The sequence below is a fragment of the Sciurus carolinensis genome, chromosome 4, assembly GCF_902686445.1.
Source record: "Sciurus carolinensis chromosome 4, mSciCar1.2, whole genome shotgun sequence".
Taxonomy (NCBI): Eukaryota; Metazoa; Chordata; class Mammalia; order Rodentia; family Sciuridae; genus Sciurus; species Sciurus carolinensis.
This window is the reverse complement of record NC_062216.1, coordinates 48,830,968-48,852,221: the sequence shown is the minus strand read 5'-3', so window position 1 is coordinate 48,852,221 and position 21,254 is coordinate 48,830,968. Positions and strand designations below refer to the sequence as shown.

Genomic DNA, 21,254 nt, shown 5'->3' with positions numbered 1-21,254 from the left:
CCCACATAAACAAAAGTTCTTTGGCATTCTCAATGATTTTAAAGAATGCAAAGACTAAACATTTAAGAAATTCTGCCTAAGTCTAGACATGTACTAATAAAGTCTACAACCCAAAACAAACAGGTCTGTGGAAGAGCCAGGGGACTGAGTCTTACTATGTGATAAAAAAACATGGGAAACACTTTAGGCTTTCCACAGATCTGTATTAACAAAACTTAAACTTCAACCTCCATAAGTTCAGGGTAATTTTGAATCTGCAACCGAATAATATGCTAAAACAAGAATAAAAATTCTTTAGAAAAAGATTAAAAATGAAAAATATTGCAGAATTATTACAATGTCCACTATTGAACTGAATTTTAGATACATAAATAAATATAGATACATAAATAAATAGAACAATGTGATCTAGTAAAGAAAAAGTCACTAGAAATCATACCCAACGTGGATTAAAGAGTGATCTTTTGGTTAGCAAAGATATTTTGAAGTAGTAATTACATGAGTATGACCAAAGAATTAAAGATAACATAAAGAATTTTTTTAAAAATATGGCTTTAAGTAGTAAACTGACATACTCTGACAGCAAGTGGAGAAACCATACAACTTTAGTTCAACATTACCTAATTTTAGGATTTACTGTAAAGCTTCAATAGTCAACATGCTATACTACTGGAATCAGAACCAATAGGTAAATCAATGGAATAGAAGACAGTTCTGAAATATAACATATCTAAAGTCAACTGATTTTTTTTTTAGCAAAAGAGGCACAGTAATTCAATGGTGGGGAAATGGTCTATTCAACAAATCATGTTGGCATTGACTATCTATATAGAAAACAACAAAAATAAAGAAAGAAAGAAAGAACTCTTACCTCACAATACAAACATATTAACCATACAAACAAATTAACTCTGAAGAGACTAAAGTCTTAAATGTAGCTAAAATTAAAAATAAAGCCTGTAAAAGAAAATATGAAAGAAGAATCTTTGTGACCCTGATAAATGCAAAGATTTTTTCAGATAGGAGAAAAAGAGCCTGACCAACTACTGATAAAGTGAACTTTATCAAAATTAAGAACTACTCCTTGAAAGGCATCAAGAACTTGAAAAGGCAAGAAAAACTAGAAGAAAATACCTGCAACACACAAATATGATAATTAACTACCAGATTATATAAAGAATTCCCTACAAGCCAATTATGAAAAAATACAATTTGAAAAATTAATAAAAAACTAGGATACTCACAAAAGAAGATATATTACTAATGAGCATAGGAAAAGAAGTTCAATATTATGAGTCAACAAGAAATACAAATTAAAGACAGCAATACCAAGTGTTAATTGAGGAGATACTATAAACTGGAACTCTCATACATTGCTGATGGACACAAAAAAATTCATCTGTCAATACAAAGAGATTTATTCATGAATATTCATGTTTATTTGTACTATTTGAGAATTAGAAACTATCTTAATTTCTATCAACAGATGAAAAGATAAAACAAATTATGGCATAGTCAGACAATAGAATACTACTCATAAATAAAGTGAACAAACTACTGAGGCATACAATAGAGGTAAAACCTCCAGAACATGATGAGCAGACCAAGTCAGACACCAAAGAACAAACTTCTGTAATAGAAAATTCATCTTATGTTTTCAAAGAGCTCAATTATTGACTAGAGATGGCAGAAAGGAAGTAAATTAACTGCAAATGGGCACCAGAAACATTGTTGGAGTGATAAAAATATTATATTATCTTGATTGTGGTAGTGGTTACATGGGAGTACATATTTGTCAAAATGCATTAAGTTGTATATATAAAATGTATCCATTTATTTTTTTACCTCAAGCTCAAAAAAGTTGTTTTTTGATAAAGCTCCATCAAGTTAATATTTTTTAAATACCAAGAGGGTTTCACTGAAGATCAGAAATAGCTAAAGGGACAATTACTGAACTGAAAAATACATATTGATACAGGTATTTCCAAGAATGCAGCATGGAAAATAAAAAAAAAAAAAGCGTAGTGGACAATGAATGGAATTGGATGGTCTTCCACACTCTGAACACTCTAAGAAGTTTAAAAAAAAGAAAATTAAGAGATAATACCTGATATTTTCCTGGAACTAAAGGTAGACACCCAAGAGCCTAAACAGGATAAACTCATTAATCATGCAGAAAATTTTTTTCATATATAAAGCAGCAACAATGACAATAGACAAATCAACATACAGCATGAAGTTAATAAATAGTAGAGTACATGAACTACACTGTGTGATGGGCTGACAGATCTGGCTCCATGAGAATGTTATAGGCCAGACTCTAAGGGAAATGACTAAACAGACTCCATTTTGCCCTGAGACTCCATGTTATGTAGGAAATAATTTTCTCCCATGGGAGCAACCCACCTCTGTACCCATCCTCAGTTACTTAGTGTGACACGTTTAGCAATACAAAATGACAATTCTTATGTAATGAAAAATTGCTCTCTTTTGATCTCTATTGCTTTTAACCAATGTACCAGGTAAATGGTGACTGTGTGGGTGTTAGTAACCATTCTTTAGTTTGTACCTAGGTACTTCCCCTCTGTTGATAATCTCATGATGTTAGTTTGTAATTTCCAATCATAGCAACAGACACTTACAATTGATGTGATTTTTGGTATAAGAACCCTTACAACTCTATGGTTGGGGCTGTTCTCCCAATAGCCATTTTTTGGGGGGCATTGTGTGAGACAGTCAGTCGGCTGGCTATTATACTCTCAAATTTGGACTTCTCAGTGGTGACGGTCTGTTCTTAAGTTGCACCCCATAACACACTGAAGATAACTTTTGTGAGCCTAACTTTACATGTTATATACAGTAATATGTTAAGCAGAGATTTAATTACAATTGCTTCCATGTCTACATGCAAAAAATCCAACTTATTTTATAACTACAAAATCACCATATTTCTATTCTTCAGGACAGGTTCAATTTAGGAGATTATCAATTGTTATACTTTTCAAAGAATTTTATATTAGTGCTAGTAATAAAGTAGATATATTCAAAACTTTTCTATAATACTATGCTGCAACCAAGATACACAAAGTCTAGGTCTGATTAGCCAAATCAAAACAAAAGTTACTGAATATAAGCTTAATATTTTCCACTTGTGAAATTTTGCAACTAAAAGTTTACTCCCTCTTCATCTTTTAGAATCCTTTACAATTATTTTCTTTACAGCACCATTTCAACCTGAGTAAACTATTCATTTAAATTCTTTGATTTCTTTTTTTTTTTTTGCGGTGCTGGGGATCGAACCCAGGGCTTTGTGTTTGCAAGGCAAGCACTCTACCGACTAAGCTATCTCCCCAGCCCAAATTCTTTGATTTCTAACATTCATAGGAAATAAACACTGACTGTATATACCAGATTAAATGTGAGACACAAAAAGAGTGATCAGTTCTGTTTTCTCTCAACATACTTATGATAATAAGCAAATTTCCCTTGAGAATATGAGATAAACATTTCTTTGATGCTCAATGGTGTCTTTTGCACTGAATGATTAGTGACATTCACTGAGTGAAGTAAGCTTCTTTCATCTTAATTAATATTCTTTGGAGGAACCTGAGAACCTCATTACATAATACATAGCCTAATGTGACCCACTTATAAAGCTCTTCTAAAATGGAGATTAAAGAGCAAGAATTCTAGTATAATGAACATGGAATGAAGCTGTGTCAAAAAAGTTTTTAAATAACAGCTGTGTGGTCTTATCTTGGTCTCTGTAGTTATAAAATAAGTAATAATTTCCCAGTGTTCAGAGCAATGCTATCCAATGCAGTAGCCCACAAATGACCACTGACTATGACCTTGAAATGTGTGCAGTCTTTCTGATGATCTGAATTTTTGGTTACAACATTTAATTATAGCTAACTTAAATTTAAAAACTGATACTTCATTCAGCTACTAGAAAATGTTTAGTTTGCTTGGAATACCTTAGGTACATGAATCTATTTTTTCAATAGCAAATTTTATGAGATCCAAGTAGGAATCAAATATTACTCATAAACATGTTACATTTAACTGAGATGTGCTTTAAGTATAAAATAAACACCAGATTTCAGAAACTTAGTTGAAAAAAATGTAAAAACTCTTAATGTTTTATAAACATTACATATTGAAATAACATTTTGGATGCATTGTATTAAATAAAATATATTATTAACTTGATATGACCCACTTTTTACTGTTACTACTAGAAAATTTTAAATTACATACATGCCTGCCATTATATTTCTACCTAACAGTGCAACTCTAGAACAGAGATTTTCTGCTTTGAAACTACTGACATTTGACTCACATAATTCTTTGTTGCAGGTATAGGATAATGACTCCTCCATGGTGCCCTGGAAATTCTGCAAGTATCCTCTCAGAGTGTTCGCAGATAAATATGGGAACTGCAGTTAACCTGAGTGTTGGCAGAACACCTTGTGATCCTCTGAGAGCAGGTGAGGGTGGGAAGTTGCAATGAGATAACATCTCTTCACTTTCCCCATTGAGAACTCCTGCACTTTAGGTTCTTCACTACCCAGCCCCTGCCCTAGCCCCAGCCCCTGCCCTAGCCCCAGCCCCAGCCTCTCAGACACATGAAGGTCTAAGTTTCTTCCATTTCTAAACATTTATTTATCAGGTTACTGCAGGTTATATTTCATTTGAAGAAAGATTTCTGCAGTTTAAAAACATAAAAAAATAAATAAATAGTAAACCAGTAAAATAAAATAGTACATAAGTTTAAAAAGATAATAGTAATATAAAAAAATAAAAAATGATCTCTAAAAATCCTTCTAAGATGCTAAGATCTATGAATTTATCTTTGAGTACAGACTCTGCCAAGTAGAGGAGGTTTTTTTCTTTTTTTTAAACAAGGAATAAAAACTACATTAGCTATCTTATCACACTGAATATTTCTTAATACAGGTATCCCATCAAAAAGGCAGAAACCTGGCCAAATATTTATCTTGCTGCTATCTGTCCTTGTCTCCCGGTCATTCCCCTCAGATATAAACACATTCACCTATATTACTTGGATCTTTACTTCAAATTCTCACTAAAGAGAATTTGGTCCAGCTTAGCTCAATATTTGGTTCTAGAGTTTAAAAGTTTGGCAAGGGAAGCAGAAAGAGGCAATACAAATACTAGTGCCAGAGAAGAAGGCATCAGTTCTGAGAGAATAACAGTAAGCAAATAACCTCAATGGACAAATCTTAAATTCAAACTTGTTTTTAAAATATGAAGATAGATTTATCATGGTAAAAGGATGGGTTTACCAAAAATAATGGTATCTCAGAGAGTGAAATACAGGACTTCCATGGTCTATTTTCCACATTTATACATTAATTTATCATTTAGTACAAATATATATTATTTTTAAAAAGTGGTATTTCTCCTCAGTCAAAAACAATCTTTATGCATGCTTTAAGGATGTTTACCAAAACAATGCTTTTCAAAGGCTGTTGTTTTAATTAATTTGTAACCAACAGAGAGATAATAGTTAAATAGTTCTGTTAACTGAGTAACATTATATATGGTAATAAATATATTAAGTAAATAAAGCTAATGTAAAGTATATCTATTAGGTCAGATTCTGTTATAATGCTGAGACTTTAGAAACAAGTCGTCTTAAAATGGTCAAGAAGTGACTGTCTTGCAAAATTATAAGGTTTAAGTCATACTTTTCTGGGTCAATGTCTTTAATATAAAAGTGATCAAAACTCAGAATTTTGCCAACATCTGAGACTGAAATGAGCTTAATTTCACCTGAGTAAACTATTTGTCATTATGTGCCTCATTACACAGATGTCCATTTAACATTTTTCCATGTGTCTCACTGGGAAAATTAAGTAAGACTCCATTTCTTTTTTAAAAAGTTTCAAAAACTCAAGTTCTCTACTACTAAGTTGGCTTAATTTACTAATGGCAATGTATCATAGTTAAAGTTTAAGAAGATAGCTATAGTTAAAAAGCCCAAACTCAGGAGCCAAACTGCTCTGGTTAGAATCCCGATTCTGCCACCATCAAATTCTGGGACCCTAGGAAGCCACTTTACCTCCCTGTGATTCTATTTTCTCATCTGTAAATCAAGAGAGAATTATAATACATACAACACAGAATTGTTAGGAAGATAAAACATATTTTTAAAGGCCCAGAATAGTCTAAGAATATGCACATAACAATTTTCTTAAAAGGACATTAAAAATATTTAATTACTGACTCAAAAAATTAGTCCAAGTGATTAAATTACTGAATTTACATGGGAGAATCCTGTTTTGTGATTTAATGAGTTAAATGTATCTTCTTTGCTACTTATGGTCAAACTTTGGCATGAAATTTCATAATAAAAAACCTCCCAGTTAAATTTTCCTACTAATGTTGTTCTCTTAAAAATAAAGAAAACCAAGAGTTTTTTTTAAAAGGTACATTACATCTGCAGTAACTTAGCTACAGATTATTCTGTGTGTATATATTATGGATTTTTATATCCAAGGTCAATTACATTCCTTTTGAAATAAAGTTAAGCCAAGTCATAATATATTCATTAAATTAGCATTATTTGCTTTCATAAATCACAATTTATTATAATATTAAAGCAGGTACTGAAGTAAATAAAACAATCACAATAACATAGCATCCCTCTTTCTGCCTAAAAACCTTAGAGAGTAAAACCTGAAAGAAAGTACTATCCCAGGAGCCAGACAAACCTGAGTTTTAGCATACAGCTCTGTACTTGGTAAGTGATCTTGGGCAAGTTACTTCATCACTGTTAATCTCTTCTTTCATAAAATGTTACCTGACTCAGAGAACTACTATTATAATTAAATGAACTCAATAAAAACCCTGTGTTATCCAAATCAGGATTTTTTTCACCTGCCTTTCAAAAACAGAATCACATACTGCTAAAAACACCTGTTGGATTAAAATAAAGAAACTGATAACAGCCAGAAGAACAATAAATTAATGTAAACCATGCCCATTGTTGTTTTACGCTATTTAGAGGAAGAATGCTTTCTCTAAAACTTGACTAGATTCAGGTAAAAGAAAACAATCTAAGAATTAAAGTCAGTATCTTTACAACCTAACCATGTGAGTTTACAAGAGGATCACAGAATTTTTCCAGCTCTGAGGGAGGACTGCACATAAAGATGCTTCCTAACTGGCCTTTCTGAATTCTTTTCTAAAATACTCCCATCACCCTCTCTCTATAGACTTCCTACTATTCTAAACTCTCTATGTGTATAAAACATTGAGAACAAAGAAAAACACTTTTAATATTACTAGTTTACGGAGGTTTAACATTACATATTTAAAAACATTACCCAACGAATCAGGATTAAACCTGTACCCTAATATTCTGATTCTGCTTTGAAATTTAGTTTTGTTTTTGTTTTATGGTACTGAAGATTGAACTCGGCCTTGCGAATGCTAAACAAACACTGTGCTACATCCCCAGACCCTTTTATTTTATTTTAAGACAGGGTCTTGCCAAGTTGCCTAGTCTTGCCTCAAATTTGTGATCTTCCTGCCTCAGCCTCCAAAGCCACTGAGATCCCAGGCGTTCACCACCGCACCCAACTCAACTGTTCTTAATAGTAGAGTGATGTCAAAACCAGACCTGATTGTGAAATAAAATTACAAAAACGTTATGGTAAGAGACCGATGCCTGGGTAAGAGGTCAGTTGTCCCCTCTCTCAGCCTTTCTCTAGGAAGCCTAATTAACCATGGGTCACTACCTTTTGCTGTCAATAATTGCCCTAAGAGTCTAACTACTCCCTTTTGAAATGTAACAGATGCCTATGAAAAGAGCCATTTCTTCTTATCTGTTTCTGTGAGCATGCGTTATGTTAGAGACCCTGCATGCACAAGGGCTTCAGCTGCACAGATTAGGAATTATTTTAAAAAGAAAAGTCCCATGATAGGATGAATCTAAGAGGATGTCAAATATCCTTTAAATATTGTGAGAAACTGTGGATCAGGGCTCAGAATTTGGAGTTTTTGTCTTCCTCTGGGACTGCCCTTGTAAAATAAAGTTTGGAGTTCTCCACTCAGAGTGCTGCTTGCTGTTTCTCAACCATCTGTTTCCTTCAAAAGTAGTATTCAATTATGTATTTCAGATCCCACCCTCAGATCCATCCCCCAAGTTCAAGAAGGAAAAGAATGCTTTTTTTTCTTTTTTTCCTTTTTTTTTTTTTTTTTTAAAGGAGAGAAAGTTTATTTTGGGGTTCACAGTTTGAGAGGTCTCAATTCACAGATGGCCAACTTCATTTGTTGGGACCGGAAGTGAGGCAGAACATCATGGTGGAAATGTGTGGCAAAGAATAGCAGCTGGGGACATGGCACCAGAAAGCAGAAAGAGTGCCTTTTTTTCTTTTAATGAAGTTTCTCCTCTGTCCTCTCCCCGTCTCTCTCATTTCTAATGGATTACAATTTTCAGAAACTAACTACAATGCCCTCTGTCAGCTTGAAAAAGAAGTATTTTCCCATAAATCATTTACTTTAAAATATAATAACCATTATTCACACTTCTTTAATATTAGTAAGCTTTCACTTTATACTTGAACACAACAAACCAGAACTTCATTCTCGTAATAATGAAATATCAGTAATTTTCCATAATCCTACATGTAATGTCTCTACTAAATCAAAAGATCTAAATAAGAAAGGGGACCTTATCCCATGTCTTATCAAATTACAATTCAAGTGTATAAAATTACAAAAGTTATGAAAGAAAGTATGTAATATTAATTCACATTGATGTTAACAAAGAGTAGTATATGGTAAATGTCAATTAGTCATTAAGTGTTACCGGGTGTTCACATTGTATCAGAATACCAAAGTGATCTATGGAAATAGCTATTTCATCCAAGGAGAAAGAGAGCAGAAGCAAGAAAACATTTACCGAGGCTCTCATTGTTTTAGATGTGTTATTTCCTTTAACATCACATAACCTTATGCAGTAGCATGATGCCCGTTTTAGAAATGAGAAATTGAGATTAAGAGCAATTAAATTACTTGTTTAAATTCCCAATTGTTAAGTGAGAAACTAGATTTCCTATCTAATTCTAAATTCAAGCACTTAATTTCCACTTGATCATTCTATACAAATGCAAAGATTGTCCCAGAACTATAACTTAAGCTTTCCTCCCCTTAAGTGAATTCTAGGGGGCATATCTACTCTTTTATTTATTTATTTATTTGGTAAATATCTACTATTCCTATATTCAATATCCTATTTCTAACAACCCCATCAAACAATCCTCCTGTTAGGAACACTTGAAACCATGATTCTGATTAATACCCATGACAGCCTGCGTTCTCTTTTAGGAGACCCACTGGAACATATCCTGCTCTCGATCCTCATACTCCAGCATATTCTTTCAAAAGATCACTCAAAACTGTGCCCCAAAACAGGCAAAACAAAATATGTATTCTCTAACCATGATTATCGACACCACAGCAAATTTAGAAATTCTCAGATCCCAAAATAAACAAATATTTGGATACACAGTATTTGGAGGGTTTTGTTGTTATTCTTGTTGTTGTTGTTGTTGTTTTATAAATCTTATTTATACTGTCATAGATGGGGACAAAATATCAAACAACTAACAGCAACAGTTTTAATCCTGTATTCTGTTTACAGATGAAAAGTCTAGCACCCACCCAATCTGAAAAAGATTATCAGGTTTAAATAAGTTGAGAATTTAAAAAAGAGTATATACTTTTTAAACCTATAAATACAATTATACTATACTTCACAACTTTCTAATTTAGTGAGGAACTCCCTAAAATCTTTGTCTCCAAACTGACCTGCCTCTGAAATATCCGTAATCGTGAAACTGTACAAAAGTGAGGAAACAGTTCAGATAAAACGATAACCATGTAAAGCAAAACGCCTGGTTTCATGAGCCATTTGTCTCAAATATCATTTGCATACAAGCCCAAACTTAAACCATGCATCTCACTGAAACCCACAGATTGTTTTGAACTACCTTGGTCAATCTAAAGTAATCTGAAGTAGGTTTTTTATTCTTAGTGTTTGGGGTGGGGAGGTAGTTACTTTTTCCTACTAATTTAAATATCTTTGCCATATTTTAAGGCTTTAAGACAGTGAAGACATTGGTACTAATGCATTTCCAAGAATTCTAAAATATAATGAACAAATATAAAACTATACATATATGTGTATATGAGTTTGTGTATTATATGTATATTTACCACCATTATTCAGAATGCCTAGAACAATAGTATCGAATTTATTAAGTAAATGCATAACTACTCTGACCTTCTTGAAAAGCAGACAAATCATCAAGATAAGGATGCTCAGTACCAGTGGGGATTATTTCAGGAGAAGAAAAAAATCACTGACATCCTGGTTCCTCTTTAAGCGTGCAAGTATGGAATCTTGCTACCTTTCAGATTTTATGAAAATGCTACACTGAGACTTGTTTATAAGATTCCGATTCAATATTTATATAGGAAACTCATGTAAAAATGCAAGATGGAGGTATTCTGGCAGGAGAAAGGAAAGAAGACAATAATGAAATAAGACCAAGGGAATGAATCAAGTTCAAGGCTTTGCTAAAATTTTCAACTAATTTTTGCAAGAATATGGAAGTTGGGGGAAAAGAATTATTCTTAACCTAGCTCATTTATGGATGATATATGCCCAGATAATGTGAATGACTAAACTGAGAACCCTAAAGGAGTTCTCCAGTAGCTAAAATCTCTTCATTCCTTATTAAGAAGCTGTGGATTTCCAGGTATTTCCTAGAGTAATTAAGGGTTATACATTCATTCAATGAAAATTATATTTTCTAGAGTACTGTTTATAAAATAATGAAAATCAAAAATAGCCTAATTGGTCTAGAACAGAGAAGTGATTTTAAAAAATGATTATTTCTGTAGAAATCTTGAAAGTCTTTAAAATTATATTAAAACATTCAGTGATAACAAAATATGTTTATAACAAACTATGTTTACAACAAAGTGAAAACAATGAGAACGAAACAATGCATGGAATGCTCCCATTTTATGTAAAATGGATTGTGAACACAGGTTCACTGCTTCTAATAGCATTGTATAATCAAACTTTCTATAGTAATGGAATCTTCTACATCTTCACTCTCCCCATTCCCAATCCCTAACCACCCCAGTTCCAAGACATGAATTCATTGAAGGATATTGTATTTCACCTCATAGTCCTCACCACTGTGCTAAACACAAGTATTCTGTGAATCTTAATCTTGAACCAAAACCAGTTCAGTAATAAATCAGTTTTAAGTAATAACAGCATAATTTTTAAAAAAGCTTCACATAATGATCACACCCCACTTTTGCAAAAAATTTGACATAAAATCTGCAACACCTAGGCAGTGATATATACAGGTAGGTAGCCATAGGAAGTGTCAGATAATGTAAACTAAAGTTTATACAGGGAAAATAAATATATCTTTCTAGAAAACATATATAAAGCAAAGTTATAAATAAATTATGAGAGGGATATTACTTTAGGAGTTATGTAAAAAGTAGGTTTAAATTTTAGTAGACATTAAATTTTTTGGTATTTTTTTACAAAGCCTATATAAAGATTATTTTCCAACTTAAAAATTTGCTATTAGATGGTTTAAAAGCAGAATTAGTCTGGCAGACTTACAAAATGAAATTAACTTTTTATGCTTAAAAAGTTTCTTTACTAGCAAAATTAATTTGAATCATCTGCCTCATGCAAAGGGCATAAATATTAATGAAATTAACTAAGCTAAATACTTTGAGATGACTCAAGAGAAAACCCTTTACTAATATCATCTATCCACAACAATTTTGGGTAAATTTATCACCATTACCTTTTCCTTTCTATCTCCCTATCTCAATTCATCTCAAGGACTTGATCTGCAAGTAACAACAAAAAGTTTTGTTTACAGAAAGTTTCTTTCCAGAAAATCCATTATAGCCAAAAGTCAAGGCACAATTAGGCTCAACATTCAACTACTCATCCTAATGAAAAATAAGTAGTTACCTGACAAATGACTGATATCTAAACAATTTATATCCAGCTTTAAAATGTGTTTTGTACTTGTATATGAACATGGGAATATCTGATATATGGCAATTCACAATACTTCAGGTTAAATTCAAAATATTATTTAAGAAGTAGAAAATTACTCAGCTTCTTTATGTATAATGCACACTAATGCAAAACAAACAGACAAAACCAAGCCATCTTCTTGTGAACTGCTTCGCACCTATCTCTTTGAGTATATGATTAGATAACAGTAACAAGCAATGAGACTACAAGAGGGAGGTCTCATTCTACCACAGAGAACTAATAATCAATCAAGCAGAAACTACTAAGATTTAAAAAGAGCAGTATGGGAGCATACAATAAGGAATCAATCTGAAATCTGCTTAAATTCACACTTTTTCTAATTCAGTTTATGAGATTGGTCCTATGGCAGAATTAGAAAGCAAATATATTCAGTAAACAGAAGATTGACATCTACTTTTAGATGCCAATGAGAACAGGAGGGTTAGACTATAACAATATGAAACTCAGTCTTTGATTATTTTTCATCTTTTAATTTGTAGGCATATGAAGCACGGTAAGAATTTTGCCAAAGTCAATAACAAGAAATAGCTCGAAGTATATCTATGTGTTTTCTGATTCTAGAAAAGCAGATAATGTTCACAATGCTAACAGAAAACATTAAAGGAAAGCACGAACCAAAAAATTTAATTATTAGTGATCCTTCATTTCTGGAATGACTTCAGGCAATGAGATACTACTTTCAAACCAAAAACTGCTTTCCTGTATTTCTGCAATATAATCAGAACTATAATCTTATATCACTATAAACTGCTTTTAACCTAAGAATAATTGCCAAATATAAATATGACCTTATACCATGCTGGTGAAACATTAAATACTTTTTCTATTTTAATTGATAGATTCAGATTTCACCAAAATTAAAAATATTTGATTTTTCTAAAGACACCATTAGGAAAATAAAAAGTTTGGATTAAGAGAAGAAAACATTCACAATATACCCATTCAACAAAAACCACAGCCAAACTGCAAGAATCCTCACAACTCATTAAGAAAAGCAAAACACAAAACAGTCAAAAGATCTAAACAGACACTTAATAAAGAATATACACAAATTCCAGTAAGCACATGAAAATATACGGAACAAATTCAGCCCTCAGGGAAAATGCAGTTATCATACACTTATCATTCCACCCAGCAATTCCACCCATAGGGATCCAACCAAAAAAAATGAAACAACAGGTTCATACCAAGACACACATACCAGGGATTACTGGCCCAGCAGTACTCTTCATAATAGCCACAAATTGGAATGAACCCAAAGAGCCACCAAATGTGCCACATCCATACAATGGGACACTATACAAGAAAACAGGAACCACTAATATACATACATACTATAAATTGACAAACTATTAGCTAAATGGGTCCCAACAAAAAGGAAATGACTCAAATAATTACATTTTAGCTGAATAAGCCAGAAAAAGAATACTCAAATCACACATGAAATGGGGGATATTACTTACCATGCTTGCAGAAATAATGAAATGGCAATTTAATTATTAGGATATCATTATTAATAAGGATTATCAAAGAATGACAAAAAATGTGGCTATTCATTCATTCCAAGATAATTATCAAGGAATGAATAGAAAACTGAATAGCCACATGGAAATGAAGCTGACCACATCCTTTCATATTATATACAAATATTTAATGCCAATGGATCAAACATCGAGAGCTCAAAACTCTTACAGGAAACATAGGGTTAAATCTTAATGACCTAGAATTTGGAAATGTACTCACCAGATATGACACCAAAGCACAAGCAACAACAACAACAAAAAAAGCAGACTTTTAATGATTACCAACCATAATTCCATCTATAACCTTAATTCCTGTTTGCATGTTAAGTAACATATTCCCCCGGGTTCCCGAATAAGATGCGGCCATTTCTGGGGTCACTAGTCTACCACTGTAGTAGTCTTCTATATTCACAGGGTATTGGTCTCAGCACAACCCCTACACCAAAAGACATGGAAATCCCTGAATGATAGTTACTCCATATAAAATGGCATTGTAATTGCACATAAACTACCCCCTTTACTATTTAAATCACCTCTTGATTTCTTAATAATACAATGTAAATGTTATGAAAATAGTTGTTATATAGTATGGTTTAGGAGATTATGACAAAAAAATCTACATGTTCAATAGAAGCAATCCCCCTCCTACTCCTAAACATGTCCAATTCGCAACTGCTTGGATACAGATACATAATCTTGGATGTGGAAAAGTCAACTGGGAGATCCAAAGGTAGTCTCCAGGTGCTCTGGCTCCTATATCAATGCTTTTTATAGCAGATGACAAGGTTCTCAACTACTCTAAGGAAACAAAGTCTCATCAATGCTGATAATTCCACATATTTTATAAGCCTCAAATTAACAATCAAGTAGATTATTGGCCACCTAATTTCATAGATATATACAAACAGGAAAACACATAAATTACATATAAACCATGTAGGCAATGTATTGTAACACTTTATTTTTAACCAGGATTTCACCTCAGTAGACATACTACAATTTAACTGAATGAGCCTGAGTTTTGCCTGCCTCAGTGATTCAAAGCTGAAGGTATGCCCTTTATTTTCTAAGGCAAAAAAGGGGGGGGGGCAATTTAATAACAAGGAATTCCTAATTGTAAATGAGAGGAAAAAACTGGCAGAAATCCTATTACTTGTTAAATAATTAACTGAAGTTCTGAACTGAGATGGGAAAATGAGAATTACAGCTAATTGCTTTCACTAGTTCATTTAGATAACCAACTTAATTTTAATTATGTTATTAAATGATACTATCTTTACATAGTTTGCCTAATTTTCTCCAAATAAGCCAATATGCTTAAAGACTTTAAGAAAAATACCATCAGATCTCATTTTCTCTTGCATTTTCAGTAAATATAAGCAAATGAATATCATGTAAGAACAGGAAATATTTCTAATCATGTTATTTTAATAATAAGGGAAGGTACTGAGCATATACCAGACAGATATTTTATACTATAATCACATATATTACACTAAGGTGCTTTACTTGTATTATCTTAATCACCCTAACTAGAAGACATACAGTTATTACCCCTATTTTAATAATGAAAAGATTAACTCACTCAAGGACCCAGGTCTCTTTAACTGTAATCACTGAGACATAATCCCACTGATCCTAGAAAACGTATCTATTTTTTTTAAGTCCTGTTAGATTTTAAAAAGCAGTATGAATTTTGGCTTACAATAGGATCCCAAAAGTCCATACACAAGATAAATGAAAGCAAAAAGTGTTTAAAAAGTGTAAAGAAAGAAAGTAACAGCAGCTTTGTTTCCTAATATAACAACACTTACCATATTCAGCCTTCTTACTCTCAAATAGGTGAAGAACTGCTCTAATTAAGGGAGGTTGCAGGTTTAATTCCTTTTCTTCTAACAGTCTTTGGCAGGTATTCCATTATGTTCAAGCCTTCAATGTTGTAAATGAAAGTCCTCTGCCTAATTTTTTTTTCTCTCTCTCTAGGCAACTGATTCTTCCCAATTTCAATACAGCTCCTCCTTAATGTAGCCTATCAATCCAGTATGAAACGCCTTAAGTCTTTTCATATCTAAACGGGTTTTTTTCCCTTATCATGTAATTATTATTGAACTCTTCCATCAGTTCTTTTTTCCTTTCTTTCTAAAACTCCTATCATGTGTAGAGTTTTAAAAACAGTGTGACTTTTTCTGGATTTATTTACTGTTTTCTTTATGATTTCCATGTGTTAACATTTTTGCCCTATAGTGGGGGTATTTCTCAAATCTGATCTTTCAGGCTACTAATGTTCTCTTTATTCATCTGTTGAACTTTTGTGTTCAAATAAATTAGGTTTTGGGGACCCCAGAAAGTCTCTTTCATAGTAACTTTTAATTTTAATTAATTTCCCTGAGGGATATTTTTAGTTTTTAAGTTAAGTGCTCATCTGATCCCTTCAACAGTTCTGAATAGGTATGCTAATTATTCTCTTAATCTTCCCCTCCAGTTGAGATGGGTGGTTATTTTTCATTTAAGCTTGACCAGGTTTCAGGTCCAGATGCTGGGTTATTCCAAACAGTGAGAATTCCAAATGTGTTAGAAAACCATGCTCCCATATTATCTTTAGAATTATTTGCTGAAGGTAGCCAGCAAGCTTTCCCTTCCAGGAGGCCTAAGAGGAAGCCTCCCAAAGGCAACATATTCGTGCCCTTCACCCTTGAGAACTGCAGAGAATAAAAGCAGGTGATATCAAGGAAATAGCATGAAGGCAGTGGAATTATACAAATCCATGTCCAATCTTAAACTGAACAGACGAAAGGTATACGACCAACCTTAGAAAACAAGTCCAAGCCAGGCGCAGTGACCCACACCTGTTACCCCAGCGGGCTCATAAGGCTGAGTACAGGAGTTCAAGTCAGCCTCAGCAAAAGCAAGGTGCTAAACAACTCCGTGATACCCTGTCCCTAATAAAATACAAAATAGGGCTGGGATTGTGGCTCAGTGGTCAAGTGACCCTGAATTCAATCCCTCGTTATCAAAAGAGAAAAGCAAAGAAAAAAGAAAACAGTCTATAGGGTGAAGTAGAAGAAAGCATAACGTCTTTTAGTAGTAACTAAATTGACCACTGCCAATTATGCAGAAAAAATATCTGCTGCTCAGAATGATTCCTTTAATATTTATACAACTTTGTACTCAAAATTCTACATTATAGAATGGAGTGTCTGATTGACCAGAGCTCATCACTGATTGCCAAAGGGTAGAAAGAAGGAATATCTGACTCCATCAGTTCTCTATTTCTCCTATTATGAATGTACACAGTTTCAAATCTCCAAACCCAGAAAAGGAATTGGGGTACTAGTCAGTGAAGAAGAAAAAAAAAAAAAAAAAAAATAGCATTATTACCCCCAGATCTTATATCAACTGATTACATGAAAAGTATATCTACAATTTGCTTTTAAACAGTTTCCGAGCAGTTAGAAAGTCTCAAAAAAAAAAAAAAAAAAAATTGCAGGTTATATAAGCAGAAAAGAAAATATTTATTTTAATTTTTTTCTTGAAACTATATTCTGGGTATAGGGAGAAATGAGGAAGTTTTACAGGCATAAAATGTGATTTCTTAAGTAAATCAGGTTTGTTATATACAATACAAAAATACTGTAAATATACTTTAATCAATTCCATTACCTCAGTCTTAAGTTAGCTGCTTTAATTATACTAACAAGTTGATTTTTAAATAACATCAGTCTGTATTTTCTTCTTTATCATGGTAAGCTAAATAGTAGCTATAAAAAGGGTTAAAGACTTCTAAATTGGCATTTTTTAAGTGTCAATAAGAAAAAAATAGAAATCTATATAACAGAGTAGTCTTAATTCAAGTTGAGATCTTAGCAACAATGATAATAACAATTAATAGCAGTTAATATTTACTGAAGAGGTACCATACGAGATATTCTAAGTACATGTATTCGCTAATCCTCTCAAGAATCCAGAGAAAAATGTATGTATAGTACTCCCCACTTACGTATAATGGAACATGGAGGTTAAAGAAGTAGACCCTGATTTCACCCACAGCAGAAAACTGATGGGGTGAGGATGTAAGACCACAGCATGTACATTATGGTAATCTGCACTGAAGCTTCCCTTAAGCCAGTAATAGTGTGATTTGGTCCTAGTTATACATATCAAATATATTTGCTATTCTACTTCACATATAGATATGATTAATCTTAATCAGTTAAGTATTTCATCATCTAGGCAAAAACATTTTAAAAATCAATTTTGTAGACTAGTCTCATCAAATTATCAGACAAATAAAAAGGAAAAAGACAAGCTTTCATTTCTTTTGTTCAGTTATCTAAAAATAGAAATTTGTTTCACAGAAACACTTAAGAATTATTTTACTATGCTCAAATTCAGTAAGTATAACATAGATGCTATCAGAGGTTAAAAAGGATCTGAGAAAAAGTTCCTGAAATGTAAGTATACAGAAAGGCCTAAAACCAATCTTAATTTCCCTGTTACATACTCAGTAGCAGTTGTATCTCAAATATATTTTGATCATAGTTTCACAGGTATCCTTCCACTTCCCTCAATTCTTATAAGGCCACAAGAACTTAAAACAGGGCAGTATGTGCCACTACCTACTGAGGATTGTGGGAATGGGGGACTGCAGGGATTCATTCTTCAAATGTTTGAGCACTATACCTAATCCTTTCAATAGAACCTAGATAAAAGGAGTTTTTCATGGTGTACTTTGGGAGGTGAATTAAGAAAGAGAATAATATTAATTTAGTAACATACTCAAAGCACTGATAGAAAAAAGTTCACAAATATAGACATAAAAAACAACCCTGAAGGTTACAAAGGTGAAACAGTGTAAAATTATATGTGTGACGATGGATAAAAATCCAATGTATATGATAATAAGATGACACAGAAATAGTGATGACAGGGAACCTAAAAATCTAGTTTAAGTAAGAATAACTGTCAAGTTCAGTAATAATGATTACATACAAAAGCAAGTAACTTAAGAAGTTTTGTGGTCAGAGAAAGGTTAAGTTCAAGATTTTCAAGATAGTCTTATGTTATGACTTGGCACAGGACATGGCAGTGTTAGTGAGAAGCTCGGGAGGAAATGAGAGAATCGACCCAAAGTGGAAGATGAGAAGGAACTAGAAGGACAGGATATCCAAAGACTCATGTCAAAAGATGCTGAAGTAACAAAGGATAATGACAAGGATGTGATAAAGAAGTTGTGTCAGATAAAGCAATAATTTAAGGAAACTGAAAAATACATTCAAGGCTGGAAATAGATGACTATGAGGGGGGAACAATCACCAGAATATCTTTAAAAATGTTAGCATAAAGATAACAATGAATTTCTCACATGTGAAAAAGAAATGTTGATTGAGTATAGATTCAAAAAATTTAGATATTTAGAATGGTCAAAAAATTCAATAAAGGTTTGCAATTGCTTTCTATTGCACATTTTGAAAATAGTAAAAGTTCTTAACTACTGGATTTAAAAAACATACTCAGAGCTTTCCAACTGGCTCTGTTAACTGGCTGGTGTTCAATTTTAGTAACTTACAGAAAGGTCTTTGCCTTAGTACTAGATGACTTTCTCTGAATCAAGCTATTGTATCCAAATATGTCATTCAATTTAGTAAGAATCCATACTTTTATAAAGCTCTCATTGACGTAAGGATAGAAAATTTTCAGTCTTTTAATAGTCTATAAATTAACTAAATTTGACAATGATAATCCATCAAAATTCAGTTCTACTCCAGTTGACATTTGATTTGCATTTGGAGAGTTAATGTTGTGAATTTTGTACCTAAACAACTTTAGATTCCCATCTACTTCCTTTTGATGGAAAGGAATTCCTCTAGAAGAAGCAATAAACCTCCTTTTCTGAGGGGAACATTATTTACACCACACGCGCACACACCACACACAAAAAACACAAGTAAACCTTCATTAAAATTTATTTTAAATTGGACTTACAATTTAGGTATCACCAAATAATACTTACAATACAGACATCAATTTTCCCTTTAATAGCAGCTTCATGCAGAGGTGTATAGTTCCAGTTATCCCTGGCATTTGGATCATCTCCTTGGCATAGCAACAGACTCACAACCTCAGCATGGCCAAAAGAACAGGCATTATGAAGTGGAATGAGACCTCCATCATCACGAGCATGGACATTAGCACCCATCTGTAGTAAGTGTTTCCACAACATCCTTCCTTCCAAAACCTAAAAAGAATATGGAAATGTTTTATATATGAAATCAATTTTGTAAAAGAGCTATTAGAATAATTGAAACAATATCAACAATATTGCACTTAAATACTCTATACTAAAAAAAGCCAAACAAAATACACAAAACCATTAGCTCCATTCAAAAGGATCTTTGTTTCACAGAACCAAAACTAAGAAAGCTCTTTTAGTCACCCACTATACAGATATTCAAAAATATTCCTTAATCACTGAGTATGTGGCTGGGCAACTGTGCCAAAAGAATGAGACAAGATTCCTATCCAAAGTAATCACTTTCCCCTCAAGTTTTCACAAGGCAAAATTACATGTAGACAACTCATTTCTATATTTGAAGAGGTAAAGGGATTACTTAAATATTGCTGACAACCAAACCTAAGATACATTACAATATTCACCATTAGAGAAACTGGAGAGGAATGCAAGAATACAGAAATATATGGTGACAGTCTGGTAACAGGGGTTTCTAAAAAAGAAAGAATTAAAGATGATGCTAGAGTATCTATTATTGAGAATGGGGGTCAAACTGTGTAAAGTGGATGGTTAAATGAAACTATTCTAGCTTGGATTAACTGACTAAAAAAACTGCTGGGCAGATAGTGGGAATATAGGCATTTGAGAATACAGAATCAGAACACCAATAATGAAACAGACTGAATTTGGAAGCCACCCCCCACCCTCTGAAATTTATAGCAGCTTCCTCATGCTGAGAACAGAAGCTGAGGAACTGTGCCCCCAAGGTCTCTGACAGGCATCAAGAAAGCTGAGAATGGAAACAGCTCCCTTACCAGGCCTGTAACACAAGCTAACTAAATCTTCGTGTGTACAATTCCCACCTCTTGTCTCACTTCCCTCCTTGATCTCCTTCATACAGCTTTGTGGGCCTTCAGAGTTTCAAACACCGAAAGTTTTTGAAACAGTGTCTTCTATTTTCCTTCAAAACTGGCTTTGAATAAATCCTATTTTCCTACCATCTGAGTGAAGTACCCTAGCCCTCCTCACAACAGCTGCCAGTACTACTGTCGCCTGGTAACAGTAAGAAGCATCACAGTTTTCAGTCAGAAAAGGGGGAAGGGCCAGACAGGATCTGAAGTAAATGCTCAGAAGTAGGAATCACCAAGAAAGACAACAAGAAGGAAATCAAGGAGCAAAAACATTATGCAAAGTTCAGCATTAAGGATTTAGATCAATGAAAAAGGGGAAGAATGGTCATTGATAATTTTAGAGTAATTTTAGTACAATGATAAAATTACAAGCTACAATGCAATGAGTTACAAAAGAAAACTGCACATATTAGCAGTTTATATGCTAGTATCTTTATAAGTGATTTTTT

The 21,254-nt window shown here is 33.0% G+C and overlaps 1 protein-coding gene across 1 annotated transcript in view; it reads right to left on the bottom strand.

Moving 5' to 3' along the window:
• Tnks (tankyrase) overlaps positions 1-21,254 on the bottom strand; it is a 194,521-nt gene that overhangs the window by 150,910 nt on the left and 22,357 nt on the right. The window contains 2 exon segments of the mRNA XM_047547891.1: positions 19,676-19,873; positions 19,875-19,900. Of these exon segments, the coding sequence (XP_047403847.1) occupies positions 19,676-19,873; positions 19,875-19,900 (224 nt within the window).